Raw genomic sequence first — 24,271 nt, 5'->3', positions numbered from 1 at the left:
CATAGGGAATACATGGTTTTCTTTGCTTTTAAAGTCTAATCCGGCTCTTCTGTGTTCTAGCAGCCGGCTTATATTACACATCTTCTGGTTTTTTATGTCGCCTTTTTATTGGGACTGGCAGGAGGTCAGATGGTTCCTTACGGCACTCTTAGCTTTTTATGTCTTCGTGCTTGTCCGGGCCTCATGCATCTGTCACTTACTGGAGATTTCCTCTAGGATTTATGAAAAAGCACTTCTTATGCAGATCTGCTGGTCTTTTCAGGGAGAAGATCCTTTACTTTAGTGGGTCTTTCCTGTGCATCGTCTGCTGGCACAGAATTCAGCCTGTTTTCACATGATGGATCTGCGCAAAAGACAACTGTAAAAATAGTCAATTTCTCTAAAAAGGACCCATTCTATACCGTTATGTGGTTTCTCAGATTTTCATATGGTGGAACATGGCGATGGTATACATGGTAAACCCTTAACCATTCTGTAATTTTATTTATTTTTTTAAACTGTTGTTCTTTTTATTTTAATAGACGTTTAAAGTAGACTTTTCCCAACTAACCAGACTCAGAAAGTACCAGTTTGGCACTGGAAAATAATATACCACGTGTGATATTAAAGGGATATTCCCATCTCATTGCTTGGGTCCCATCTGTAGCTCAGTTGATTAGAAGTCCTTTTAGTGAAAGTGCCTCCTTTCCTGTCTTGTACCTGCAACGGGCAGCCCCCCAGGGCCGATCGTGTCCCTTTTGGCTGTTGACCCCCTTGTGATACTCTGTCTCTTAATCTGTAAGGAGTCAGGGTACTCCTCATCCCCTTCCAACTCTCAATTTCACTCTCAATTGTAGACTGATCGATCTCTCTCCTGCAACCCCTCCCTTGGTAGGATGCAAGACTAACCCACTTCTGCCCAAAAGCGGGAGAATGAAATGGAACATACCATTCCAATCTAAAGATCTCTATCTGCCAGATACACTGCCACCTGCTGGTGAATCAGGCACAGTACATGAACATAACAGTTTCATAGCAATATTCTGAATGCACAGTGTAGGAGGTCCTGGGATAAATACACAGATGACATTATTGTTAGCCTATTAGTAGCAGGGTGAAAGAATGGTAGTGCCTGCTCTGGGGTACTACATACCTACTTGTAGAAATGCTGGTTAGGGGATATGGCCACCACTGGAATCTTGCAGCAGTGGCAGCGCTTGCGCAGTGCAGTGAACACCTCCCACCTATATGTTGGCCAGGATTGTGGGAGTGAGCATAGTCAAGCATGCGCCCCAGCTCCCATCCTAGCCAACTCACTTCTCGGGTTTCTGTAAATTGGTGCCTAAGGAATGTAGTAACCGTGTTTACTATAGGTGGTCCTCATGATCGGTAAAAGGTCCCTCCACGCTTATACTGCTGATGTAAATACTTCATTAGCAGCATTGGGAACGTGCATGCACAGTTGAGCGGTGCAGTGACATCGTCATACTGTCGCGATTGTGTCTTCAATCTAAAGAAAGTTGAAGTGCCGATCTGCGGACTGGTGGCAGCACTGAAAAGTTGAAATGGGACTCCTCAAAATATTCAGCAGAGCTACTGTAGGTCACAAGCTTTGTTATTAGGCTTGAGTTTCCAGTACACTATTGTATCCGCGTTGGGGTCCGCAAACCACGGATCTTCAAAATACGGATACCTTCTGTGTACAATCTGTATTTTCCATAGTCCCATTAGTAGAAATAGCTATTCTTGTGCGCAGTATGGACCAGAATAGGACATGTTGTATAATTTGCGGAATGGACACTAGGATGCGGACAGCACACGGATGATGTCCGTTTTTTTCAGACCTATAGAAATGAATGTGTCCGTGTGCAATCTGCAAAGAAATGCGGATTGGAGGCAGATCCAAAATACGGTGGTGTGCATGAGGCTTTACAGCGCCACTGTGCCTGTGTTATGCTAATTTTACTGAAACAAAAAAACGTTTCTATTTGGTCCTCATGTATTCTGAATGGTAAGAGATCCGTTCAGGATGCATCAGGACGTCTCCCTTTCCGTCAGCATTCTGTTTCGTGACTGGACACAAAACCACTGCAAGCTGCGTTTTTTTTTTTTTTTTTTTGTCCGGTCATACGAACGGAAAAAAACAGATCCATTACTGAAAATAATGTAAATCAGTGGTGACTGATCTGCTTTTATAGGATCCTAAAAAACCGTATCCGTCACCTATTGACTTTCAATGTATTTAGTGACAGATCTGGTTTTTTTTTTCGTTTTGATTTCACACAACCGCATCGTAATGGAACGGATGCATCCTGATGCGCAAAATCAAAACTGATCTGTTTAATTCCGGTATTGAGATCCTCTGCTGGATGTCCATAACGGAATTAACAACGCAAGTGTGAAAGTAGCCTAAACCAAAAGGTTATTCAGCTTTTAGTTAAAGTTATACAATTTCTGTTAAATTTTCTCTGGCTTTTCAATATCTCTGCTTGCAGTAAGCTACAAGCACAGTGTAATGCGAGGTAGGGGTGACTGCAGCCCTAAACTCCACCGACACCTCCATCCCTACCTACTTGCAGGGTCCGTCCTAACCGACGGCGTAAACTGGGCGGCAGTCCCTAGCTTACGTACGTGCAGGGGCCTAATGAAAGGAACTACACGGAGCGTACACCATAGACAGACAGATCACACAGATGCAAGGCTTCCCAGGCCAGCACAGAATAGCAATGGGCCAAGGTCAAGGATGGGAGGGTACACAAGCACACCATAAACTATAATGCCAAGTGAGTACAAGACGAGGTCAAAAGCCAGGAGGTCGCATCAGTACTAGGGGTAACACCAGGTCAGGGTCTAATACGAACCAAGGTCAGGAGCCAAGAGATCGCGTCAATACAGGGGGTAGAACTAGGTCAGAGTCAAATACAACCCGAGGTCAAAAGGTAGAAGTCGCGCACACACAGGAATCGCCAGATATGAAGTAAGACCAATCACAGGCAACCTGTGGCCAGCAGGTTACCGGTTTAAAATAGGTTCTCTAGATGGGTCATGTGACGTGGCCAGCGTCACGTGACCCATGTCCCGCATCTCAGTACAGCTGAGCGCTCAGTTCCCCAGCTGCTCGTTGTCTAGGGGATGGAGGACGCCGGAATCATGCGCGGCCGGGCCCTCCTCCGCCCCCTTGTCACCATGGAGACTAGGACGCCAGCCGCGTCCTTGCTCCTCCTCACTGGCAGGATGCCGGCGGTGCTGCAGGGGAAGAGCGCGTCGCCGGCTCCCCGTTACACGCGGCTCTTGCAGCAGACATCGGAGCTGTCTTGTACCAAGCCCTGTCCATAACCATGACAAGATTTGAATCTATTGGAGTTAAACAGAGAAAGTTCCTATTGAATGGCAGAAAGAGGAGATGTTAAGAGGAACATAAATATTGTCAAAATAGAAAACTTTTCAAGACACAAAGAAATAATATCTTTAGTGAAACTGGAATACCCCTACAGGAACCACTTACCTAGTGTTAATTCTTGCACAGCTCTCTTTGTGTCTGCCTCTTGGGTGTTCTTCTTCAGTTCTTGTTCCATCTGAAATTGTATCTGTTTCTAAAATAAAAATGTCAAATATTCCCGGGTTGCCCTGCGGTGATTAATCACCTGGCATAGCAGTGTATCTGAAAGCTTTGTGTCCTAGTAAGTATGTATTTACCTTATGATAAGAATTATTTGGGGGCCTTTTTTATTGATGGTATTAATCACTGAATTCTTAATTCAGACCCATGAACCGTTCAATGTACACGTTCTTGGCAGAGTTAATAAATGTGCTCACTAATCTGGAATAAATTGATACAAATGGCGTCACTCAAATGGCCTTACGAGCACAGGTTCATAGTGGATTATTTTGTTTAAAGGAGTTGTCCAGGATTTTGATATTGATGTCCTGTCATCAGGATGGCTCATCAATGGCAATCCGACTACCTGCAACTCTTACGATCAGCTGTTTGAAGAGGCCACAGCGCTCCAGCCTTCTCACAGCTCACCAAGTACAGCGCCATACATTGTATAGTGGCAGTGCTTGGTATTGCAGCCGGTGCCCATTCACTTAGCTGGGACATAGGCCATGTGATCAATGAACGTGATGTCACTGGTCTAAGAGGAGGCCGTGGCACTCACTGGAGTGCTGCAGCTTCTTCATACAGCTGTTTGGTTGGATTGCCTGCAGTCTGACCCCAACCCCCCTTGATTAGATATTGATAACCTATCCCGAGGACATCGCTGTTCTACTTCTGAAAAAAACCCTCTAACAAATGTTTCAAGGAACCTAGTAGATATCGCCAAAATCCAACATGGTCAGCCAGTTTGCTTGCATTTTTCCTTCACTAAGGAAAAGCAGTACAAACTTACCTTTTGTGTACTTTTCATCATCAGGAGTAGTTTGAACATGAACTTTTATTCTGCCAGGTTCTGCTACTGCAAGTGCCCTTGGGGCCGGGCATCCCTGTGCAGTGCTTTCTACATTGAGCCGTTTCACAGCCCCTCCTCTCTGAGTAACAGCTGTATTGCTGATCTGGTTGGATGCTACAGCTGTCACTCAGAGCAGAGGGGTGGGACTGTAAAGCAGCTGATTGCAGAGAACACCAAATCTCTGCCTCCAGTGCAATTGCAGGAGCAGAATCTGTCAGAATAAAACAATGTATTCACTCCTGATGGTGAAAGCCCCACAAAGGGTATTTTTGTATTGCTTTCCCTATGTGGAAGAAAAATGCAAGCAACCTGGCAGACCATGTTGGATGTTTACGATTGTTACTATTTTCCATGGAACATTTTTTAAAAGCGTTGTCCTGTTTAAGGTGGTAACTAGACAACACATGTGAACCCAAGAGACCCTGCTGAGCTCTGTTTACCTGGCTGAAGCAGTGACATCACATTGACAACATATCACCACTGCAGCAAATCACTGGCCTCTTCAGGGCACTGCTAAGGCTAATGATTGGGTGCAGGGGTCACATGATGTCACCCCTGCAGCCAATTAACTGCACTGCTGAGGCCAGTGATTGGCTGCAGCAGTCATAAGTCAACGTGTTGTCATTGCTGCAGCCGTGTAAACATAGCCCTGCCGGCAGAACTGGAGCAGCAGCAAACGAGCTGTCAAGTAAGTCATTTTTTATCTATTCTTTGTTGCTGATGGATCATGTGGTGTTCGGTTTCCTCTAGCTTGTAAGTGGTTTGAGTGATGCCATTTGTGCCGCTTTAAAGGGTCTGTCCATTATTAGGAAAAACATGGCTGCTTTTTTCCTAAAACAGCACCACCCCGGTCTACAGGTTATATGTGGTATTGCAGCTCAGCCCCTTTCACTTCAATGAAGCTTGGGAAGCAGTACCTGGCACAACCCTCGGCCAGGTGTGTCTGATAGGAAGCGGTCATGTTTTTCTAATACTGGGCAACCCCTTTAATGATTTGGGAAATTGCTACCACATGCAGATGTCTCAGGACGGCTCTGCCATTTGTATAGGGCTTCCTCAAGTCGGAGTGTAAAGGGCAATGACATGCCGGCTCACGATTGTTGCTATTTAGGTTGTCGAGCAAACCTCAGGCCTCATTCTACGTAAAGGTTAACCACGAGACGAGCGGTGAAAATTCACGTTCTGTTTCCATTCGCAACAGAAAACCTTGTCAGTAGCCATAAAAAAATGTGGCCTTTGAGAAGGAAGCTGACAGCCAGTGTTACGAGTTCATCAGTCTCCTGAGCACTGAAGGCCCCTCCATTCAGGGGACGCGGACACCATTGTAGTTGTACGGGGTCTGAACATATTGACTCTGTGGGCCGAGATGTTTGAGAGAGGTGCGCTGCTCAGGAGATCTTTTCGGAATGGGGCACGGATATAGAGCGCCCTTACATAGCAGCAGAGCGGATGTAGTGAGCAGATATGAATGGGCCGATCTGAAGCATCCCAGAGATTGGAATGTTACGCCAGTGGAATTTGTGAGGTAGCTGCAAAAGGGCAAACAGTATGTCAACATGGAAAGCCGCCTAGCAGAGCGCAAAAGACACATAAATTGCTTTATCTACATGTATTGGCGTTCATGGATAGGGGGGGGGGGGAACATTCATAGCAACCTGACTGCACTTATCCTGCTTGCATCGGTGACGGGGCATGTGCTTCATGTGCCGAGTGCGAGTGTCACAGGGCGGGACACCAATAATCCACTCTTCCTTGGCCATTGTATTAAAAGGGATGGCCAATTTCTAAGAATGTTTTGCAATAGCCCCTAAGCTATTGTTATGAAATGCATCACAGCTCACCCCTGCCGCGATGCAGAAGGACCCTGGTCCCCATTTGTGGCCTGTGTAAACCTCTACAATCCTCTAGCACTGCATCCCTAGGGTGCAACATGGCGGCGGCGATGTGATTTATTGGCATCACTGCTTTCTGCGCTCATTCTGGACACATCCTCTCCTGCGCTTGCGCCGAACATGCTCATTTAGTATTGCGTGAATGCGCAGAATCCTACAGGGACCTCACAAAAGCAGTAACTTGGGGAAATCCAATCACCTCCACCATCTTGCACCCTATTCTTGCAGCATGGGGGGGGGGGGGGGTGCTTATGTTGCACGGCGGGGATAAGTTGGGATGTGACATGTAGATGTGTCAAATCAACAATGGATTTGGAACAATTTCAAAAGATTTTTGCAAATTGGTCAACCCCTTTAAGATAGAGTACTAGGCCAGTGTAGTCTATCTACACCTCTGGGGCTGGATTTTAGTTTGCATGGAAATTGCATTTTCCAATGTTTCTCTAGACGTCATGAAGATGATGGTGCTTGGAGAGCTCCCATGGTGCCGTGTCATTTTGCCTGTAAGATTTGTAACATGGAGCAGCAGATCAGAAGCACTTGCTTGAATTACCTTGTCCTCCTGGAGGCGCTGCTGAGGCACAACTTCTGGAAACCATCAGTAGAACACTTCGAGATCTTGTCACGGGGCATTTATGCCCCTTGACCCAGCCGCCCACGAGATGGAATCGTTATGCTACAGTAAAAGTCAGCTCTAACGATGGGGGAAGAGAAGATCAACTGGATAAAATCACAGCCTTATAAATTTTCTTTCCTGGCGCTTTACCAGGCGGACGTAGATGTAATGGAACATTTGCTGTGGGCTAAGACAGAACAAAAGAACCAAGAGCCCTTTACACAGTCATTAAAACTGTGCAGCGAGAGCCATGGGAAGACGAGAAAAACACTGTCAAAAGCTGTTAAGGGGGTTGTCGGAGACGATGAAACGCAGTATAATATAAAACATAAGCAGATAACCTCATAAGTATATGGCCGACCGCACCAGGGATTTACACAACCTCTTGCGGATCAACGTACGGGTCCATGAAGGCGGTTGTTTCGGATAATATTTCCAACAGGTTTGAATACTGCTCGATAATTGACAAATCGGTGTCTGCTTTGCTGTGATTTGGGCGGACTCTAATATAAGCCTGCCCCGTGGTCCATGTGACGTTCCGGTTGTGCTATCAGCTGCACCCAATATTCTGAAAAGATGTCTGCCCTCGATTGGCCCTTGTGACACCATTTTGTCTTAAATAGGCACCAACAATTTGCAGAGAGTTTTCCAAATTGACCTTTTATGGCTTTGTAAAATCTCCAGTGTATGGCCAGCTTATAAAGGGGTTATTCAGGAAAAGACATGTATGGTTTATCCTTAGGATAGGTCATCAGTATCAGATCTGCAGAGACTCATGCCGATCAGCTTTTTTTTTTTTGAGGTTTAATTCTTTATTTTCATTTTTTAAAAGACAGTTAATTTCACAGACGTAATAATCCGTAAAAAAGAAAACGCAGTATAATTTATATACATGATTTTCACTTAAAGGGAACCTGTCACCAGGATTTTGTGCATAGAGCTGGGGACATGGGCTGCTAGATGGCCGCTAGCACATCTGCAATATCCAGTCCCCATAGCTCTGTGTGCTTTTATTGTGTTAAAAAAACGTTTTGATCCATATGCAAATGAACCTGATATGAGTCCTGTGTCCGGAGATGAGTCCAGCGGAAAGGAGCCCAGCACCGCCCCGCGTCCTCCGAATCTCCTCCTTGCTGGCTGACGTCACAGAGCTGGAGCGCCGAAATCTCGCGATGCGCGAGCTAGCGCATGCGTAGTTCATTCCATGCCAGCACAGGGAATGAACATGATGCCGACACTGCGCATGCGCTAGCTCGCGCATCACGAGATTTTGGCGCTCCAGCTCTGTGACGTCAGCCAGCAAGGAGGAGATTCGGAGGACGCGGGACGGTGCTGCGCTCAGAATATTGGACTCCTTTCCGGACACAGGACTCGTATCAGGTTCATTTGCATATGGATCAAAACGTTTTTTTAACACAATAAAAGCACACAGAGCTATGGGGACTGGGTATTGCAGATGTGCTAGCGGCCATCTAGCAGCCCATGCCCTCAGCTCTATACACAAAATCCTGGTGACAGGTTCCCTTTAAATATTATCTATTCACCAATAAAATACATCCGTACAAAAAAAAATAAAAAATTCTTAATCCATTACCCCTTTTCTTTTTTCTTTTTCTCTTTTTTCCCATTCTTTTCCTTGCGATGCATCCCTATTTTCCTCCGCAACCAACGGAGGGGGGGGGGGGGGGGGGGGGAGAGAGAGGAGTGGGAAATGGCCATGAAAGTCAACGCAAATATCAAAGATGACTCCTCTCCCTATGACTTCCATATTGCCCATACCTTACTCCATTTTTCCCCAGTATTTCTTTCTCTATACAGAATATTTTCATAGCTTTTCACTTTATTCACCAGGTTTAACATGGAATAATTCCTGAAAACCAAACAGCTCGGCCACATTTAAATAGTGCTGAGCTGCAATACCAAGCACTGCCACTATACGATATGCGGCGCTTTACTCGCAAAACGGCTGGGAGCCTTAATTGCTCATCAGAGCTTCTGCTTCCTGAAACAGCTGATCGGGGGACGTGCCAGGACTTAAAATATAATGGTCATCAGTATCAGATCCATGGGGATCCAGCTCTGAGCCTCTGCTGATCAGCTGTCCATAGAGGCTGCAGAGCTCTAGAGAGCACTGCGGCCTCTTCCTTTGTTACATTGCTCCGTACAGTTGTACATTTAGTAGCTGCTGTGCCCCATATTTCAACTTTGTCCCACTGAAATGAGATCAAAGGGATTACCAGGGGTAAGGATTGTTGGGAAGGAATAAAGATTGATATTAAAAATAAGATGCCATTATTCCCTTGACCCCCCCCCCCCCCCCCCCCCCCCCCGGTCCGTTCACCACCACCAATTCCCTGCCCCTGTTGTTTCTCTTATGATGTTCTTGCTGATCTCTACTTCCTAGTCCTCTCTCTGCACACAGAAAATGGCCTGGAGAAGCTTCCTGAGCCAATCCCTGGCTGAGGTAGGTCCCCCCCTGCAGTCAGTAATGGCTGAGCAGGCACCAGAAAGCAGAAACCAGTAGGGACCCGGTAGGTGTAGGAATGGGAGCGGCAGGCTGTACCCGAAAGCCCTTTGCAGGTGAATTGTCGATGGTGCAGTTGGTTTTACTGAGAATACTACATCTTAGATTCTCCTTTATAGATGCAGTTGATTTTTGCCATCTGGTATTTCCTCTCTCTCCTTAAAGGGTTTTCCAGGATTCCTTTAATAAGCTCATGTAGTTGCTTACCTCATTTACATCTTCCCAGTGCGGCTCTCCGTTTTAGTTTTTTTTTTATTTGCTGTTCTGAGCTTTCTTCTCACTCCTGTATGTAGCACTTCCTGTTCCTGCATCCAACCAAACCCATGATGCACTTCTCCTTCCTCTTCCACAGCTCCAGGCCCGCCCCTAACAACGTCCAGCTAGTTTCATAGACACTCCCCTATCACTGCCCCTAACACCACCCAGCTAGTTTATAGCTCCTCCCTCTCAGCTAGTTACATAGACACTCCCCTATCACTGCCCCTAACACCACCCAGCTAGTTTATAGCTCCTCCCTCTCAGCTAGTTACATAGACACTCCCCTTTAGACATATCATCGCAGGAAATAAGAGCTGCATGGACATGGTCATGTGACCACAGCCTAGTGGCTAATAACGGTAAAGGAAATACATTACAAAATGACAGCGACCTTCATAAAGGATTATTTTAAAGGCTGTGATGCAAACTGGAAAATCCGTTTAATCACAATTGTTTTCATTGGGCAAAGAGATTAAGTTCTAAGCTTTGTAGATATTAATGATGGTTTCTCTTGGGCTCAGGATTGTTCATTGACTTCAGGATGTCCGCCTACCCCAAAGTATAAAATGGGACCATCTTTGACTGTAGACGTTCTCTTGTTTTGCCCTCCACGTTATAAACCCTGCTGCACAAAGATGGAACATATATTACATGGGTGAAGACAGGCCAGAGGACTGCAGCGGGAATGTCTCTGTGGACCAAGTGAAACGCACGTACAATGTGGAGAAGGCCGTTACATTAAGTGTTTCTACTAGAGTCCTATAAATCTTTCCCCGCTGCTTCCCAAGTTCAGAGGAAAGGCTTCTCTTTCAGTGCATTCCCATGAATCCCAGGCTGAATTAGTTCCTCTATACAAACGGATTTCCAATTTCCCGCCCCTCCCCTTTTATTTTCTTCTACTTAGTCGCAGGTCTTCTTTGCTTGTTTTACTGTCCTTTTGGGATGTTAACCACGATTTTATTAGACTCCTTTCAGGATAAAGTTTGCGGAGCCAGATGTTACTCCTTGTAACATTAAGAGGTTATTATAACATTGTTATCCCATGATTAATGTAAAAATGACAGACATCATATAGTACATGACAATCTCTTTCTAACTAAGCTAGAACCAGCCCTGTACCTCACATGGATCCAGAGATCTCCCCATTCATTGCTCTGCTAGATTTACCTTGAGCTGGCAGCATAGGGGGCATGTCCTTTCTCAGGGGGTGCGTCCTTTCTGCTGCAGCTAGTGGCAGTTGAAGGATGGAACTGAGCACTTGCTTCTGTCTCGGTGAGCAGGACAAAGAAATATGAAAAAAGCAAACAGCAGGTGGCGCTATACAGATAGATTTCATTGAAAGACTCAGTAGCTATAATACATTTTTAGTTGCATGCGATTACAGAAGTTTTCAGATCCAGGTGCTGGTTTGAAAACTGTAGAATGTTTTCCGTGGGACAGCCCCTTTAATTTGTTTTTTTATGAGTTTATAAAGCACGTTGTTATTTAGACTATTCTTATGTAGTATACTGTAGAAATTTGTAAGAAATTTGGAAAAATGGCCTCCTTTTCCAGAAACTGCACCACTTTTATGCGGGGGCTGTGTTTGGTATTGCAGGTTAGGCTACTTTCACACTCGCGTTTGGTGCGGATCCGTCCTGGATCTGCAGAGACGGATCCTCACCAATAATACAACCGCATGCATCTGTTCAGAACGGATCCGTTTGTATTATCTTTAACATAGCCAAAACGGATACGTCTTGAACACTATTGAAAGTCAATGGGGGGGGGGGGGCGGATCCGTTTTCTATTGTCAGTGAAAACGGATCTGTCCCCATTGACTTACATTGTGTGTCAGAACGGATCCATTTGCCTCCGCATCGTCAGGCGGACACCAAGACACTGCAAGCAGTGTTTTGGTGTCCGCCTCCAGAGTGGAACGGAGGCAAACCGATGCATTCTTAACTGATCCGTATCTATTCAGAATGCATTAGGGCAAACCTATCCGTTTTGGACCCGCTTGTGAGAGCCCTGAACGGATCTCCCAAACGGAAAGCCAAAACGCCAATGTGAAAGTAGCCTTAGCCTAAGGGTACTTTCACACTAGCGTTTTTCCTTTTCCGGTGTTGAGTTCCTAATGCATTCTGAATGGAGGGCAATCCGTTCACTATGCATCAGGATGTCTTCAGTCACTGGACGGTTTTTCACTGAGCTGGTGGAAATTTGCATTTGGCACTAGTATATTATAAATGTAATTATAAATTAATAAAGCCATTACTTTGTTATAATTTACATTTCCACACCATCCCCCCCTCCTCATGGACTTTATTAACCCCTATCAGACCTCAGGTCAGACCTTTTATTAACCCCTGTCAGACCTCAGATGAATAAAATAAAAAACTCCTCACCCCTCCTGTGCCACGGCTCCTCTTCATCTCCGGGTCCGGTGTCCCGCTCCCCTGTCTTCTCTGGCCCTAAAGGGACACACATAAGCGGGAATCTTTGTGTCATGCTCCACCCCCTCAGGGCCTCAGTGTTTCCCGGAGTGTTCCTTTTAAAGGCTTTTTACTGCTGCTTGATTGCAGTAACGGCACTACTCCTCTCCGTGGGTCGTGTGTGGTATTACAGCTCAGCCGCGTTCACTTCGGTGGAAATGAGCAACCCAGATATGGTGATGTTTTGGGAAGAAGGCAGCCATGTTTTTCTAAGCCTGGAAATAGGTATGTCAATGATTTTGGAAGTCTATGGGCGTTTCCACAGCCTCATGCCAGGCTTATACAAACACCTGCTGACGAGGTGTGTGTGATCCAGACGTACGTTATGAAGTCCTCGCCATGCTCGCGTCTAGGGAAGGCATCCTAAATCCACTTATTGCTAAACGACCAGCACTCGCTTCATGCAGTCAAATGTTTTTTTATCACATCAATATGAATACGTGACGCGTTTCAGCTCAGACACAAGACTTCCTCAAGGGCTCGTGCCTGAGCCGAAACGCATCACACACATTCATATTGATGCAAAGACATAACGGGTTGATCTTCCCGATGCAAACTTTGTAGGGGCGAACACGATAGTCTGGTCTCCATACACTGTAGTTTCATACTTTTGGCAGCACATCCCCGGGTTTACGCAAGAAAATGTGCTGCCGACAGCGCTAATTCTTAGGCACGCACAAGGGGCCATTTACGGTGTCTGATCTGGCTAATTATTGAGTACGATCGTCACACAACTAGGTTCGATCCGAAAACACTGCTATTTTGCTGTTAATTCAACCACGCTGGTGACTTAGTGACTGATGTAAGCGGCTGGTAACACCTAGCCTTAGGGATGACCTGTTGAAAGCAGCATTTAGGAGAGCCGTCCATCCAAGTAACGCTGCATCCACTGTCCATTCATCTATGCTTCTGACCACTGAACGTTTCATTTTCGTAACCTTTTAATTACCAGGTCATCGTGTCAGGCCCGAGGCCTGGTATAATTGTTCTCTGATGCCAGTTTGGTCCTGACCAACCTGTATTTATGTCCAGAACAAGGAAACTCTTTATGGTAGTATTTTATTATAGAGATGTTTACAATTCTATTAATTTTATGCATATTTTTTTTTGTTCTCCAGCTGAAGAGAACACACAGCATGTTTTATTCACCGGTAATGTGGATTATCCAGTCGGCAGTTCGGGCATCCAGGATGATTTCTACAAAATGGGCTTTTCCAAGGGAGTTTCTGTGTCATTACCGTCATCGCCTCTGCTGCCCCGCCAGTCGTACGCCATGCAGCAAAGAGCCCCCAAGAAGTCACCAGGTATCCTAACATGGCTGTTCACATACGATATTCTTAGCACATGTACGCTTAGACGTGGGGGTTCGAAGGCAGCGCTTAAAATGACATCTCTGCAGCAGTCCTGCGCCTTATGGGCAACTTCAGGGTTTCCCTCTAGAAAGGAAAGTTGCAAGTGATCTTGTAAAAATTCCAGCATTTTTTTTTTCCAATAGGGAAACACTGAATTTGTCCCCAAAAGCTGCTGTAGTTTTACAGACTGTGGCAGGCGACTCTATTTTACCTTGGACACCTAGACTAAATGATATAGGAGACTTGACATTGAGTGCCATTACATCAAAGAGGTTATCCAGCAAATGATGATGACTTATCCTTAGATCAATGGGGTCCAAGTCCCAGCACCCCCGATGATCAACTGTGATTAAGCCGCCATGATCCCCCGAGCTCTAGGAAGCACAGCCAGCTCCTGGCAGCTCTTCAAGCACAGCGCCGTACATAGTATAGTGGCCGTTCCTGGTATTGCACTCAACCCCGTTCACTTCTATGGGGCTGATCTGCAACTCGGCCTTGTGACCGATGTACAGTGACATCACATGGCCTAGGGAGAGGCCCCAGCGCTCACGGAGTGCCCGACCTTCTAACAGTTGATCAGCAGGAGCCCCACGTGTCAGACCTCCACCAGTCTGATATTGATGACCTATCCTGAGGATAAGTCCTCTATATAATGTATTGGATAAACCCTTTAAAGCCTCATGCACACAGCTGTGTCTGTATTTCGGTCTAACTAATCTGCAAAATTGGGATACCTTCCGTGCACATTCCATATTGTCCTCACTCCCATCAATAGAAAGGGCCGGTCCTATGTGCAATACGGACATGATGAGGCATTCTGAGGTCTCTGTTTGCTATGGCATGGAAACGTTCTGTATTTACATACAGATGATGAAGGCTTGGTCCTGCGCACACAGCTGCAGTGTGTTTCAGTGTATCAGAATTTTGATGTTGATGGCCTGTCATCCATGTCAGATTGGCGGGTGTCCCACTCCCGACACTCCCGCCAATCTGCTGTCAGAATAGACATTGTTGCTCTGTGAGCGCTTGGGTCTCTTCCTAGGCCAGTGTCGTCACTGTACATCAGTCACCTGAATGGGCGTGAGCTGCTATACAGTGTATGGCGCCGTGCTCGGTAAGCTGTGAGGAGGCCACGGCGATCACTGGAGCTCCAGTGAGCGCAGCAACCTCTTCAAAAAGCTGATTGGCGAGGGTTGCCGGCAGTCGGACCTCCGCCAATCTGATATTGATGACCTATTCTGATCATATGCCATCAATATCCTATTCCCCAGAGAACCCCTTTAAGATTTCTGAGATCCAGTTGAGCTTCACGTCATATTTGATGCTAAGATGATAGATGAAAAGTAACAGGACACCATATTGTGCCAGTTCTACAAAGTTTGAGGTTTCTAAAAACAGATCGGATTTTCTTAATGGTCTTTATTTAGAATCTGGGCCCATTCCCTTGGGAAAGGAAAACTAAATGCACTTTAGGTTATTTTTCTGGTTTTAAGCGTAGAATGACTTTCACTGCATAAAAGAAACATTCTGCAACTTTCTAATATCTAGAAAGTGATCTAGTGATCACAAGTCAGTGTGGTTTACTAGAAGTACAGTGACTGAGTCACACCACACAAAAACAAAAGTTTTAGATTTTAGAAAAACAGACTTTTCTAAAATTAGATTAGTGGTATACAAGTCCCTATCAGATTGGAACAGTTTCATTGGAGTCCAGGAGAAATGGGACTACTTAAAAGTGGCACTATTGAAGGCAACAGAAAATTGCATTAGGCTTGTCAGTAAAAGCAAAAAAAGGAAGAGACCACTGTAGTACTCGGCAGAAGTGGCCAAAATCATTAAAAACAAAAAGATAGCATTTAGGAATTATAAAAAAAAAAAAAAGAGGATGACAGGGAAATTTATAAGATTAGGCAGAGAGAGGCCAAACAAGTTATAAGATCTTCTAAAGCACAGGGAAAAAAGGCGATAAGGCATTCTTCAGATACATAAATGAAAAAAGGAAACTAAAAGAAGGAATTACAAAATTAAAAACAAAAGAAGGAAGGTATATGGAAGAAGAAAAAGAACTAGCTGACTGCCTCAATGAATACTTCTGTTCAGTTTTTACAAAGGAAAATGAAGGAAAAGGACCTCAGTTAGGAAAGAAGACTAATGAATCTTTTGATGCATGTGTCTTTACAGAGGAAGAGGTTCTAAGTCAGCTGTCTAAAATTAATACATATAAGTCACAGGGGCCTGATGGGATACACCAAAAGCTATTAAAAGAGCTCAGCGGTGAACTAGCAAAACCATTAACAGATTTATTTAACCAATCACTGGCAACAGGAGTCGTCCCAGAAGATTGGAAATTAGCAAATGTTGTGCCCATTCACAAGAAAGGCAGTAGGGAGGAATCGGGCAACTATAGGCCAGTAAGACTCACATCATTAGTGGGGAAATTAATGGAAACCATACTCAAGGAGAGGATTGTGGAACATCTAAAATCCCATGGATTGAAAGATGAAAAACAGCATGGGTTTACTTCAGGGAGATCATGTCAAACTAATCTTATTGATTTTTTTGATTGGGTGACTAAAATAATAGATGGAGGAGGTGCAGTAAACATCGCTTATCTAGACTTTAGTAAGGCTTTTGATACTGTCCCACATAGAAGGCTTATCAATAAAGTGCAGTCATTGGGCTTGGACTCCCATATTGTTGAATGGATTAGGCAGTGGCTGAGGGACAGGCAACAGAGGGTTGTAGTCAATGGAGTATATTCAGACCAAGGTCTTGTTACCAGTGGGGTACCTCAGGGATCTGTTCTGGGACCCATATTGTTTAATATCTTTATCAGCGAAATTGCAGAAGGCCTCGATGGTAAGGTGTGTCTTTTTGCTGATGACACAAAGATTTGTAGCAGGGTTGATGTTCCTGGAGGGAAACACCAAATGGAAAAGGATTAAGGAAAACTAGAGGAATGGTCAAAAATCTGGCAACTAAAATTTAATGTTGATAAGTGCCAGATAATGCACCTGGGGCGTAAAAACCCAAGAGCAGAATATAAAATCAGTGATACAGTCCTAACCTCAGTATCTGAGGAAAGGGATTTAGGGGTCATTATTTCAGAAGACTTAAAGGTAGGCAGACAATGTCATAGAGCAGCAGGAGATGCTAGCAGAATGCTGGGGTGTATAGGGAGAGGCATTACCAGTAGAAAGAGGGAGGCGCTCATGCCGCTCTACAGAGCACTAGTGAGACCTCATTTGGAGTATTGTGCTCAGTACTGGAGACCATATCTCCCGAAGGATATTGATACTTTGGAGAGAGTTCAGAGAAGAGCTGCTAAACTGGTACATGGATTGCAGGATAAAACTTACCAGGAAAGATTAAAGGACCTTAATATGTATAGCTTGGAAGAAAGACGAGACAGAGGGGATATGACAGAAACTTTTAAATACATAAAGGGAATCAACAAGGTAAAAGGGGAGAGAATATTTAAAAGAAGAAAAACTGCTACAAGAGGACATAGTTTTAAATTAGAGGGGCAAAGGTTTAAAAGTAATATCAGGAAGTATTACTTTACTGAGAGAGTAGTGGATGCATGGAATAGCCTTCCTGCAGAAGTGGAAGCTGCAAATACAGTGAAGGAGTTTAAGCATGCATGGGATAGGCATAAGGCCATCCTTCATATAGGATAGGGCCGGGGGCTATCCATAGTATTTAGTATATTGGGCAGACTAGATGGGCCAAATGGTTCTTATCTGCCGACACATTCTATGTTTCTAATATGCGGTATATTTCAGGTCTCTGTGTGTGAAGCCACCCTCAGCGGAGAAGTGGAAGCTGTTGTATCCAGTCTAGACAAGGCTTCATGAGCTAAGGGTACTTTCACACTAGCATTTTTCTTTTCCGGCACTGAGTTCCGTCCTAGGGGCTCTATACCGGAAAAAGAACTGATCAGTCTTATCTCCATGCATTCTAAATGGAGAGCAATACGTTCAGGATGTCTTCAGTTCAGTCTTTTTGACGGTTTAGGACGGAGATAATACCGCAGCATGCTACGGTTTTATCTCTGGCCAAAAAAAACTGAACACTTGCCTAAATTTTTTTCCATAGGAATGTATTAGTGCCGGATCCAGCATTCAAAATACCGCAATGCTGGATCCGTCCTTCCAGTATGCTCATGCGCAGACCGAAAAAAAGGTAAAAAAAATAAATGACACTGGATGACACCGGACAGACTGATCCAGCATTTCAATGAATTTGTAAGACTGATCAGGATCCTGATCAGTCTTACAAATGCTATCAGTTGGCATACGTTTTGACGGATCAGTCAGGCAGTCCTGGCGACGGAATTGCTTGCCGGATCACTCTGCCGCAAGTGTGAAAGTAGCCTAAATGCTTCATAGGCCACTGTAGAAATCTGTTATAGTTTGCAACAATGTATTAGTCCATAGTCCAGAGTATTGTCTAGACTGGATACAATTGTATCCACTTTCAGCTGGCAGCAGGACTATGTGGGGCACTTTACTAAGACCAGCTTTTTACGTCAGTCTTAGTTACTTCCCCTCTGCGCTGCCGCTAGATAAGTCTTAATTTATGACAAGGCGTTTGCGCCTCGTCATAAATTAGGCGTATCTGCGCCTGGAGTAAAAACAATGCCACTCCCTGTTTTCCAGCTGCCCCCGCCCCACCCTTGTCACGCCCAACTGGTACACAGCCGGACAGAAAAGGGGACTTGCAACACTTTTTACATCTAAAAGTGTCAAGTCCATTTTTAAAAGTGCCCCTGTGTGTTTTCTGCTTCCCAATGTAACATATATATCTCTCCTATCGGCCAAAATATTACGTCATTTGTGGTGAATGGATAAGAGATTCTGTCACACAGATCTGAATGCAGCTTCTTAGTCTTTATCTTGATCTTTTTGTGGGATCTGTTCAAAGTGGAGGGGGAAAAAAAACTTGTTTAATTTTTAGTGAAATTATAAAAAATAAAAAAAAGTTTCCATATGAAACAGTGTGAAATTCTTAGGCTCTTGATCAGGGCTGGAGGTTTATGTAACTTCTGAGAGTCCCTTGTTGAGTTTATGAAATGCGTTAATGTTCCTGAAGGTCTCGGGCGAGAGGGGATTTTTTTCTAGATTCAAATTACGTGTCAATTTGCTTTTTGGGGATTGGAATCCTCAGCTGTTAATTGTCTGTATTGTTATGACTGCAGAAGCATTGTCGGACTTTCAATGCGTTGCATGGGCTCCCCAGGTCTCTGAAGTAGCAACTGTCTTGAAGATTGATGGTGTAATGGAACAACTTATGATGTTTTTAAACCAAAAATGTAAAAATGTCTACAGCCTCCAGCAGTACTTTTCCACTCGAAGGGTAATGTCCACATGTGGTGGCTACACTGTGGATTTAAAGTTATACTAAAGAGGTTGAGACTTTACTGAATGAAGTTCACACGCAGCGGAAAAAAAATCTACAACGGAAATAGAACTGCAATGAGGTTTTTCCACATGTCCATTCATGTTGCAGATTTTGACCGTAGATTTCACCCCTTGCAAAGCATAGGGTTAAATCTGCAGCAAACACTGCAACATATTTGCAGGTAAAGTATAAAAACTTTGCTGCGGATTCATAAATGTGAGGCCGAAATTCCACTGCTAAAACTCCCTTGTGTGGCTGCACCCTTAGGCCCCTTTCACACGGGCGAGTATTCCGCGCGGATGCGATGTGTGAGTTGAACGCATTGCACCCGCACTGAATACCGACCCATTCATTTCTATGAGGCTGTTCACATGAGCGGTGATTTTTACGCACGGTTGCTAGGAGACCATCGGGATGGGGACCCGATCATTATTATTTTCCCTTCTAACTTGGTTATAAGGGAAAATAATAGCATTCTGAATACAGAATGCATAGTAAAACAGCGCTGGAGGGGTTAAACATTTTTTTATAAAAATTTAACTCCCCTTATTCCACTTGATCGCGTAGCCCGGCATCTCCTTCTGTCTCCTTTGTTGAATAGGACCTTTGATGACGTCACTCCGGTCATCACATGGTACGTCACATGATCTTTTACCATGGTGACGTACCATGTGATGACCGGAGTGACGTCATCAAAGGTCCTTTACCTGTAATTAATGCTCACCACAGATCCTATTCAACAAAGGAGACAGAAGGAGATGCTGGGCCGCGATCAAGTGGACTAAGGTGAGTTAAATTATTATTATTATTTTTTTAACCCCTCCAGCGCTAGTTTACTATGCATTCTGTATTCAGAATGCTATTATTTTCCCTTATAACCATGTTATAAGGGAAAATAATACAATCTACAGAACACCGATCCCAAGCCCGAACTTCTGTGAAGAAGTTCGGGTTTGGGTACCAAACATGCGCGATTTTTCTCACGTGAGTGCAAAACGCATAACAATGTTTTGCCCTCGTGCGGAAAAATCGCGGGTGTTCCCGCAACGCACCCGCACCTTTTCCCGCAACGCCCGTGTGAACCCAGCCTTAATGTTCCGTAGTTTTGTCACTTTTTTTTTTTTGTTCAATTTGACTCTTTTATGGATAGTTAGTTATTTGTTGATGCTCTGGTGAAAGGTTTAAACTGTGTTTTCTGGGCTCCGGAGACTCATGACACATCCAAAAGGTGAAGGTCACCTGTCTCCCGCACCGATCATCTGTTCCTTGCAGCCTCGGGCATTGGAACTAGTACTTTGAAAGGAACTGGAAGCGCAACTCTAATGAAAGAGTAGTGGCCGTGCTGGATTACTGCAGCTGAGCTCCTATTGAAGTGAATAGGAGCTGAGCTGCAGTAACCCAGCACGGCCACTACACTTGGAATGGAGCTGTGCTTCCTGTGCCATTCAAAGTGCCAATTACAGTGCTAGAGGCTGCAGGGAACAGATGATCAATGGGGATGTTGGGTGTTGGACCCTCACCGATTGGATTTTAATGACCGATCCTGAGGATATGTCATCAGCCCCAGGAGCCTGGAAAACCCCTTTGATGATTCATCTTTCTGTGTCTTCTGTCTAGTGATTCTGTATGAAAGTCTTGTTGCTGTATACATAGACATGGGCACGCTCTTGTGTGGAACACATCGATGGGATACCAGCCTTCTTTACTTTAGCTGTAAAAGTGTGAGCTACTGAAATTATATTTACATTTGCTCCACGTTCGCAAATTGACATGCCTTCAGTCATATGCTTCAACCAGTTTTGCAAATTTTAGCAAAAAACTTTTTATTTTTTTTTAAATAATTTTTTTGGTGAGGGGGTGCGCGTTGCAACACTTTTTGATCACAATCAATTAAATTTAATTTTCTTTACCAGAGCTCTGCATATCAAATGTGATTGTGATTCTAAGAGAGCTTCCGTTGCAGACTATGCCATATGCTAGTAGTAGTAGCAGGAGCAGCAGTAGTAATACTAGCAGCAGCATATTAAAGAGGACCTTTCACCGCTCCTGACATGCCTGTTTTCATAGCGACATGCATTCCCCATGTGATAACAATTCTGGAGCATCTATTCTTATGGCTCTGTGTTGTGCCATTCCTTTATTATTTGTACTAGAAGTTATGAATGAATTGCTATCAGTCTGCAGTAAGGGTACAGAGGGGCGGTAACCAGTTGGGGGTGTGAACCTGCACAAACTGGCATCATTGATTGGATAGAGTGAGTCTGTGCAGGGACACACCCCCAACTGGTTACCGCCCCTCTGTACCCTTACTGCAGACTGCTAGCAATTCATTCATAATCTCTAGTTGAAATAATAAAGGAACGGCACAACATAGCCATAAGAATAGATGCTCCAGAATTGTTACATAGGGAATGCATGAATCTATTAAAACAGGAATGTCAGGAGTGGTGAAAGGACCTCTTTAAATTGGTTTGATGTAAATTTATAATTTTTCAGGGTCCAGAGTCCTTTGTAATAAGATTAATGTGGGCGCTGCATCATTTTGCAGGTTACAGCTGTGCCGTATGTGTATTTGGCGCTGTATTGCTTTATTACCCGATGTGCTAATGGGATTATTACCCTTAATGGCTGTTGTAGTTAAGAGTCTGGCTTTCATGTAAAGCCCATGGTCCCTGATAAGACCTGTATAAAGGCTGCTGTGAGATAATCGCACCGTTCACTATCTCGGTTTCTTTCTGTTTGGACTTTGCTCCTGTATAACAGTGGAGGAAGGGCTGGGAGGGGAGAACATGACGTTACCCGTGTTTGCTTTGGATGCACCCGGCTATTTTCCTTAATAAATCTCTGAATGGATATGACGGACAGATTTACTTAATTTGTGTTTGTTTGTTTTTTCTTGCCTGTTTCTCATCTGCGGAGGAATTCTGTTATTCATGTGATACTAAACTTATATGAAATTGTTTGTGTTTGATACAGTCGGCCCCCGGGCTGGACTCTCTACAAGTCTGAGTTAATGATTTCCAGAGCTGAAAAAAAAACCATTACTGTTGTCTGCAAAATGGAAATGTTCCTACATTGCTCAAAAAGTGTGAATTATTTTTGAAGTTTTCTTTTGGATGCCAGGAGGCTTAAAGTGAATATCAACCTTATTATTATCATGTCTGTTTGTTTTTTACATTTTGTTATCATGGTCAGGGCATTTGTTTGTTTGTTTTATACAGAGCTCCAGATCACCTGAGTTTGGTTTAACCGATAACATGCCCACGACCTGCAGCCACCACTAGAGGGAGCTCACGGCATACTGTCTTACTGTTGAGTTCAGTGTACAATCCGTATTCTGTAATCTCTAAATGGCTACCTTATATCTGGTGGTATTAGAGGCAGAGCTTGCTAAGAGGTGATTTTCATACCCTCTTCCCAGATTTTTAGAGGAGCATTGCCTGCCCTATAAGACTCATCATGCTCTACATTAGGACATTATAGTATCCCCTGAATCTTGAGTCTTTGGGAACAGAAGGGTCTTTGGAATATGTTCCTGACAGGGTACATTGACCTATATACAATGAACGCATTACTTGGACTGTGCTTCAGAATATGTTGGCCCTGTATGATTTTTGCACATGTACACGCGCACACCCCCATCACACATTACCCTTCGATGGGAATCTACTTTACCTTTGGAGAGAACTCTGAATACTTACATTCCATCTAATGATTCAGTCTACTATATTGATACAGCATATTTTCCACGTGTCTTATATTTGGCAGAAGTCACTTCATTTGCAAAAGAGATGTGATTCGGTCTAAAAGAGGATTTCTGGTTATGGAGAAAAAAGCCTGGACACTGTAGAGCAGGCATGCTCAACCTGCGGCCCTCGAGCTGTTGCAAAACTACAACTCCCAGCATTCTCGGAAAGCCTACAGCTATCAACCTACAGCAGGGCATTGTGGGAGTTGTAGTTTTACAACAGCTGGAGGGCCGCAGGTTGAGCATCCCTGCTGTAGAGAGATGAGATCTGTGTGTCTAAGGCTGGGTTCACACTTGAGCGTTTTACAGCGCGTTCAAACGCGCTGTAAAACGCTCAACACATGAAAACCAATGCTTCCCTATGGCCCTGGTTCTCACTTGAGCGTTTTACAGCGCGTTTGAACATGCTGAAAAACGCCCTACGCTCAAACAAGTTCTTGAGCTTCTTTGGGGCGTTTTGACGCGCGTTTGTGGCCATAGGACACTGCAGTCAATCACACAAACACGCGTCAAATGCGCGTTTACTATTGCAAAAAACGCGCGACAAAAACGCGCGTTAAACGCGCATATCAAATACGCTCAGGTCTGAACCCAGCCTAATAAGTATCACCGCTCAGGACCTTCCCTACTAAATGCAGTGAACGGTGCCTGCTCTAGAGGACTCAGTGCGACCATTTACGGTATTACTACTAGAGATGAGCGAATTTCGTATTTTGAAATTCACGCTTCGTTTACTGGTAAAAGGTGAATTGCGTTATGGATTCCGTTACCACGGACCATAACGCAATTCTATGACTGAATGCATAATGGAATGCCTTTAGAGGCATTCCGTCATAATAGAAGTCTATGGTCTGCATAACGGATCCGTCCCGTATGAGTTATGCAGGAAAGGACTCCCCTGCATAACAAACGGGACGGTTCCGTTATGCAGCCCATAGACTTCTATTATGACGGAATGCCTCTTAAGGCATTCCGTTATGCATTCCATCATAGAATTGCGTTATGCTCCGTGGTAACGGAATCCATAACGCAATTCACCTTTTACCAGTAATTGAATCGCAAACTAATTTCATAACCGGAAATTCGCTCATCTCTAATTACTGCCTTACTGTACCTATAATATTACATTTACCCAGATGCGCGATCACCAGCTGCTTCCCCTGGGGATAGCGGGGTCGCTGGGCTTACAGATGTCAGACTGCAGGAATTGGTAAAAGAGTTGTCCTGACATATATATTGATGACTTTTCCTCAACATAGGTCAGCAATATCTGATCGGCCCGTGGTCCGACACCCGGCACTGGACACAGTGCCACATGGGAGCGTTGGTTCCAGTTCATTACACTGCCCATTGTCTTGGAAGTCTCGGCGATGCAGTGCAGGGTCAGACTGGGGTTCCTTGGGCCCACCAGAGGAAATTATTCTCGGGGGCCAAAACCCTTAAATAATCAATAGTCTAAAAGATTTTGAATCAGAGAAATAGACCCTAGTGACATGTTATTGGTGCCAAAGGCAGGTCCAAATGTTTTTATTTTTCATTTGGACCTTTAGGGCCCACTGTGGTATCGGAGCCTT

The 24,271-nt window shown here is 44.5% G+C and overlaps 1 protein-coding gene across 8 annotated transcripts in view; it reads left to right on the top strand.

Moving 5' to 3' along the window:
• Positions 1 to 24,271, top strand: part of TANC1 (tetratricopeptide repeat, ankyrin repeat and coiled-coil containing 1) — a 196,508-nt gene that overhangs the window by 74,206 nt on the left and 98,031 nt on the right. For all 8 annotated transcript variants that reach the window (XM_040441668.1, XM_040441665.1, XM_040441662.1 and 5 more), the window contains exon 3: positions 13,313 to 13,498. In XM_040441668.1, the coding sequence (XP_040297602.1) occupies positions 13,313 to 13,498 (186 nt within the window). The remainder of the gene's footprint in view (positions 1 to 13,312; positions 13,499 to 24,271) is intronic.

Source organism: Bufo bufo, chromosome 7 (assembly GCF_905171765.1).
Source record: "Bufo bufo chromosome 7, aBufBuf1.1, whole genome shotgun sequence".
In the NCBI taxonomy this organism is placed as follows: Eukaryota; Metazoa; Chordata; class Amphibia; order Anura; family Bufonidae; genus Bufo; species Bufo bufo.
Note: the sequence above shows the minus strand (reverse complement) of the source record. Positions and strands in the feature narration are given on the sequence as shown.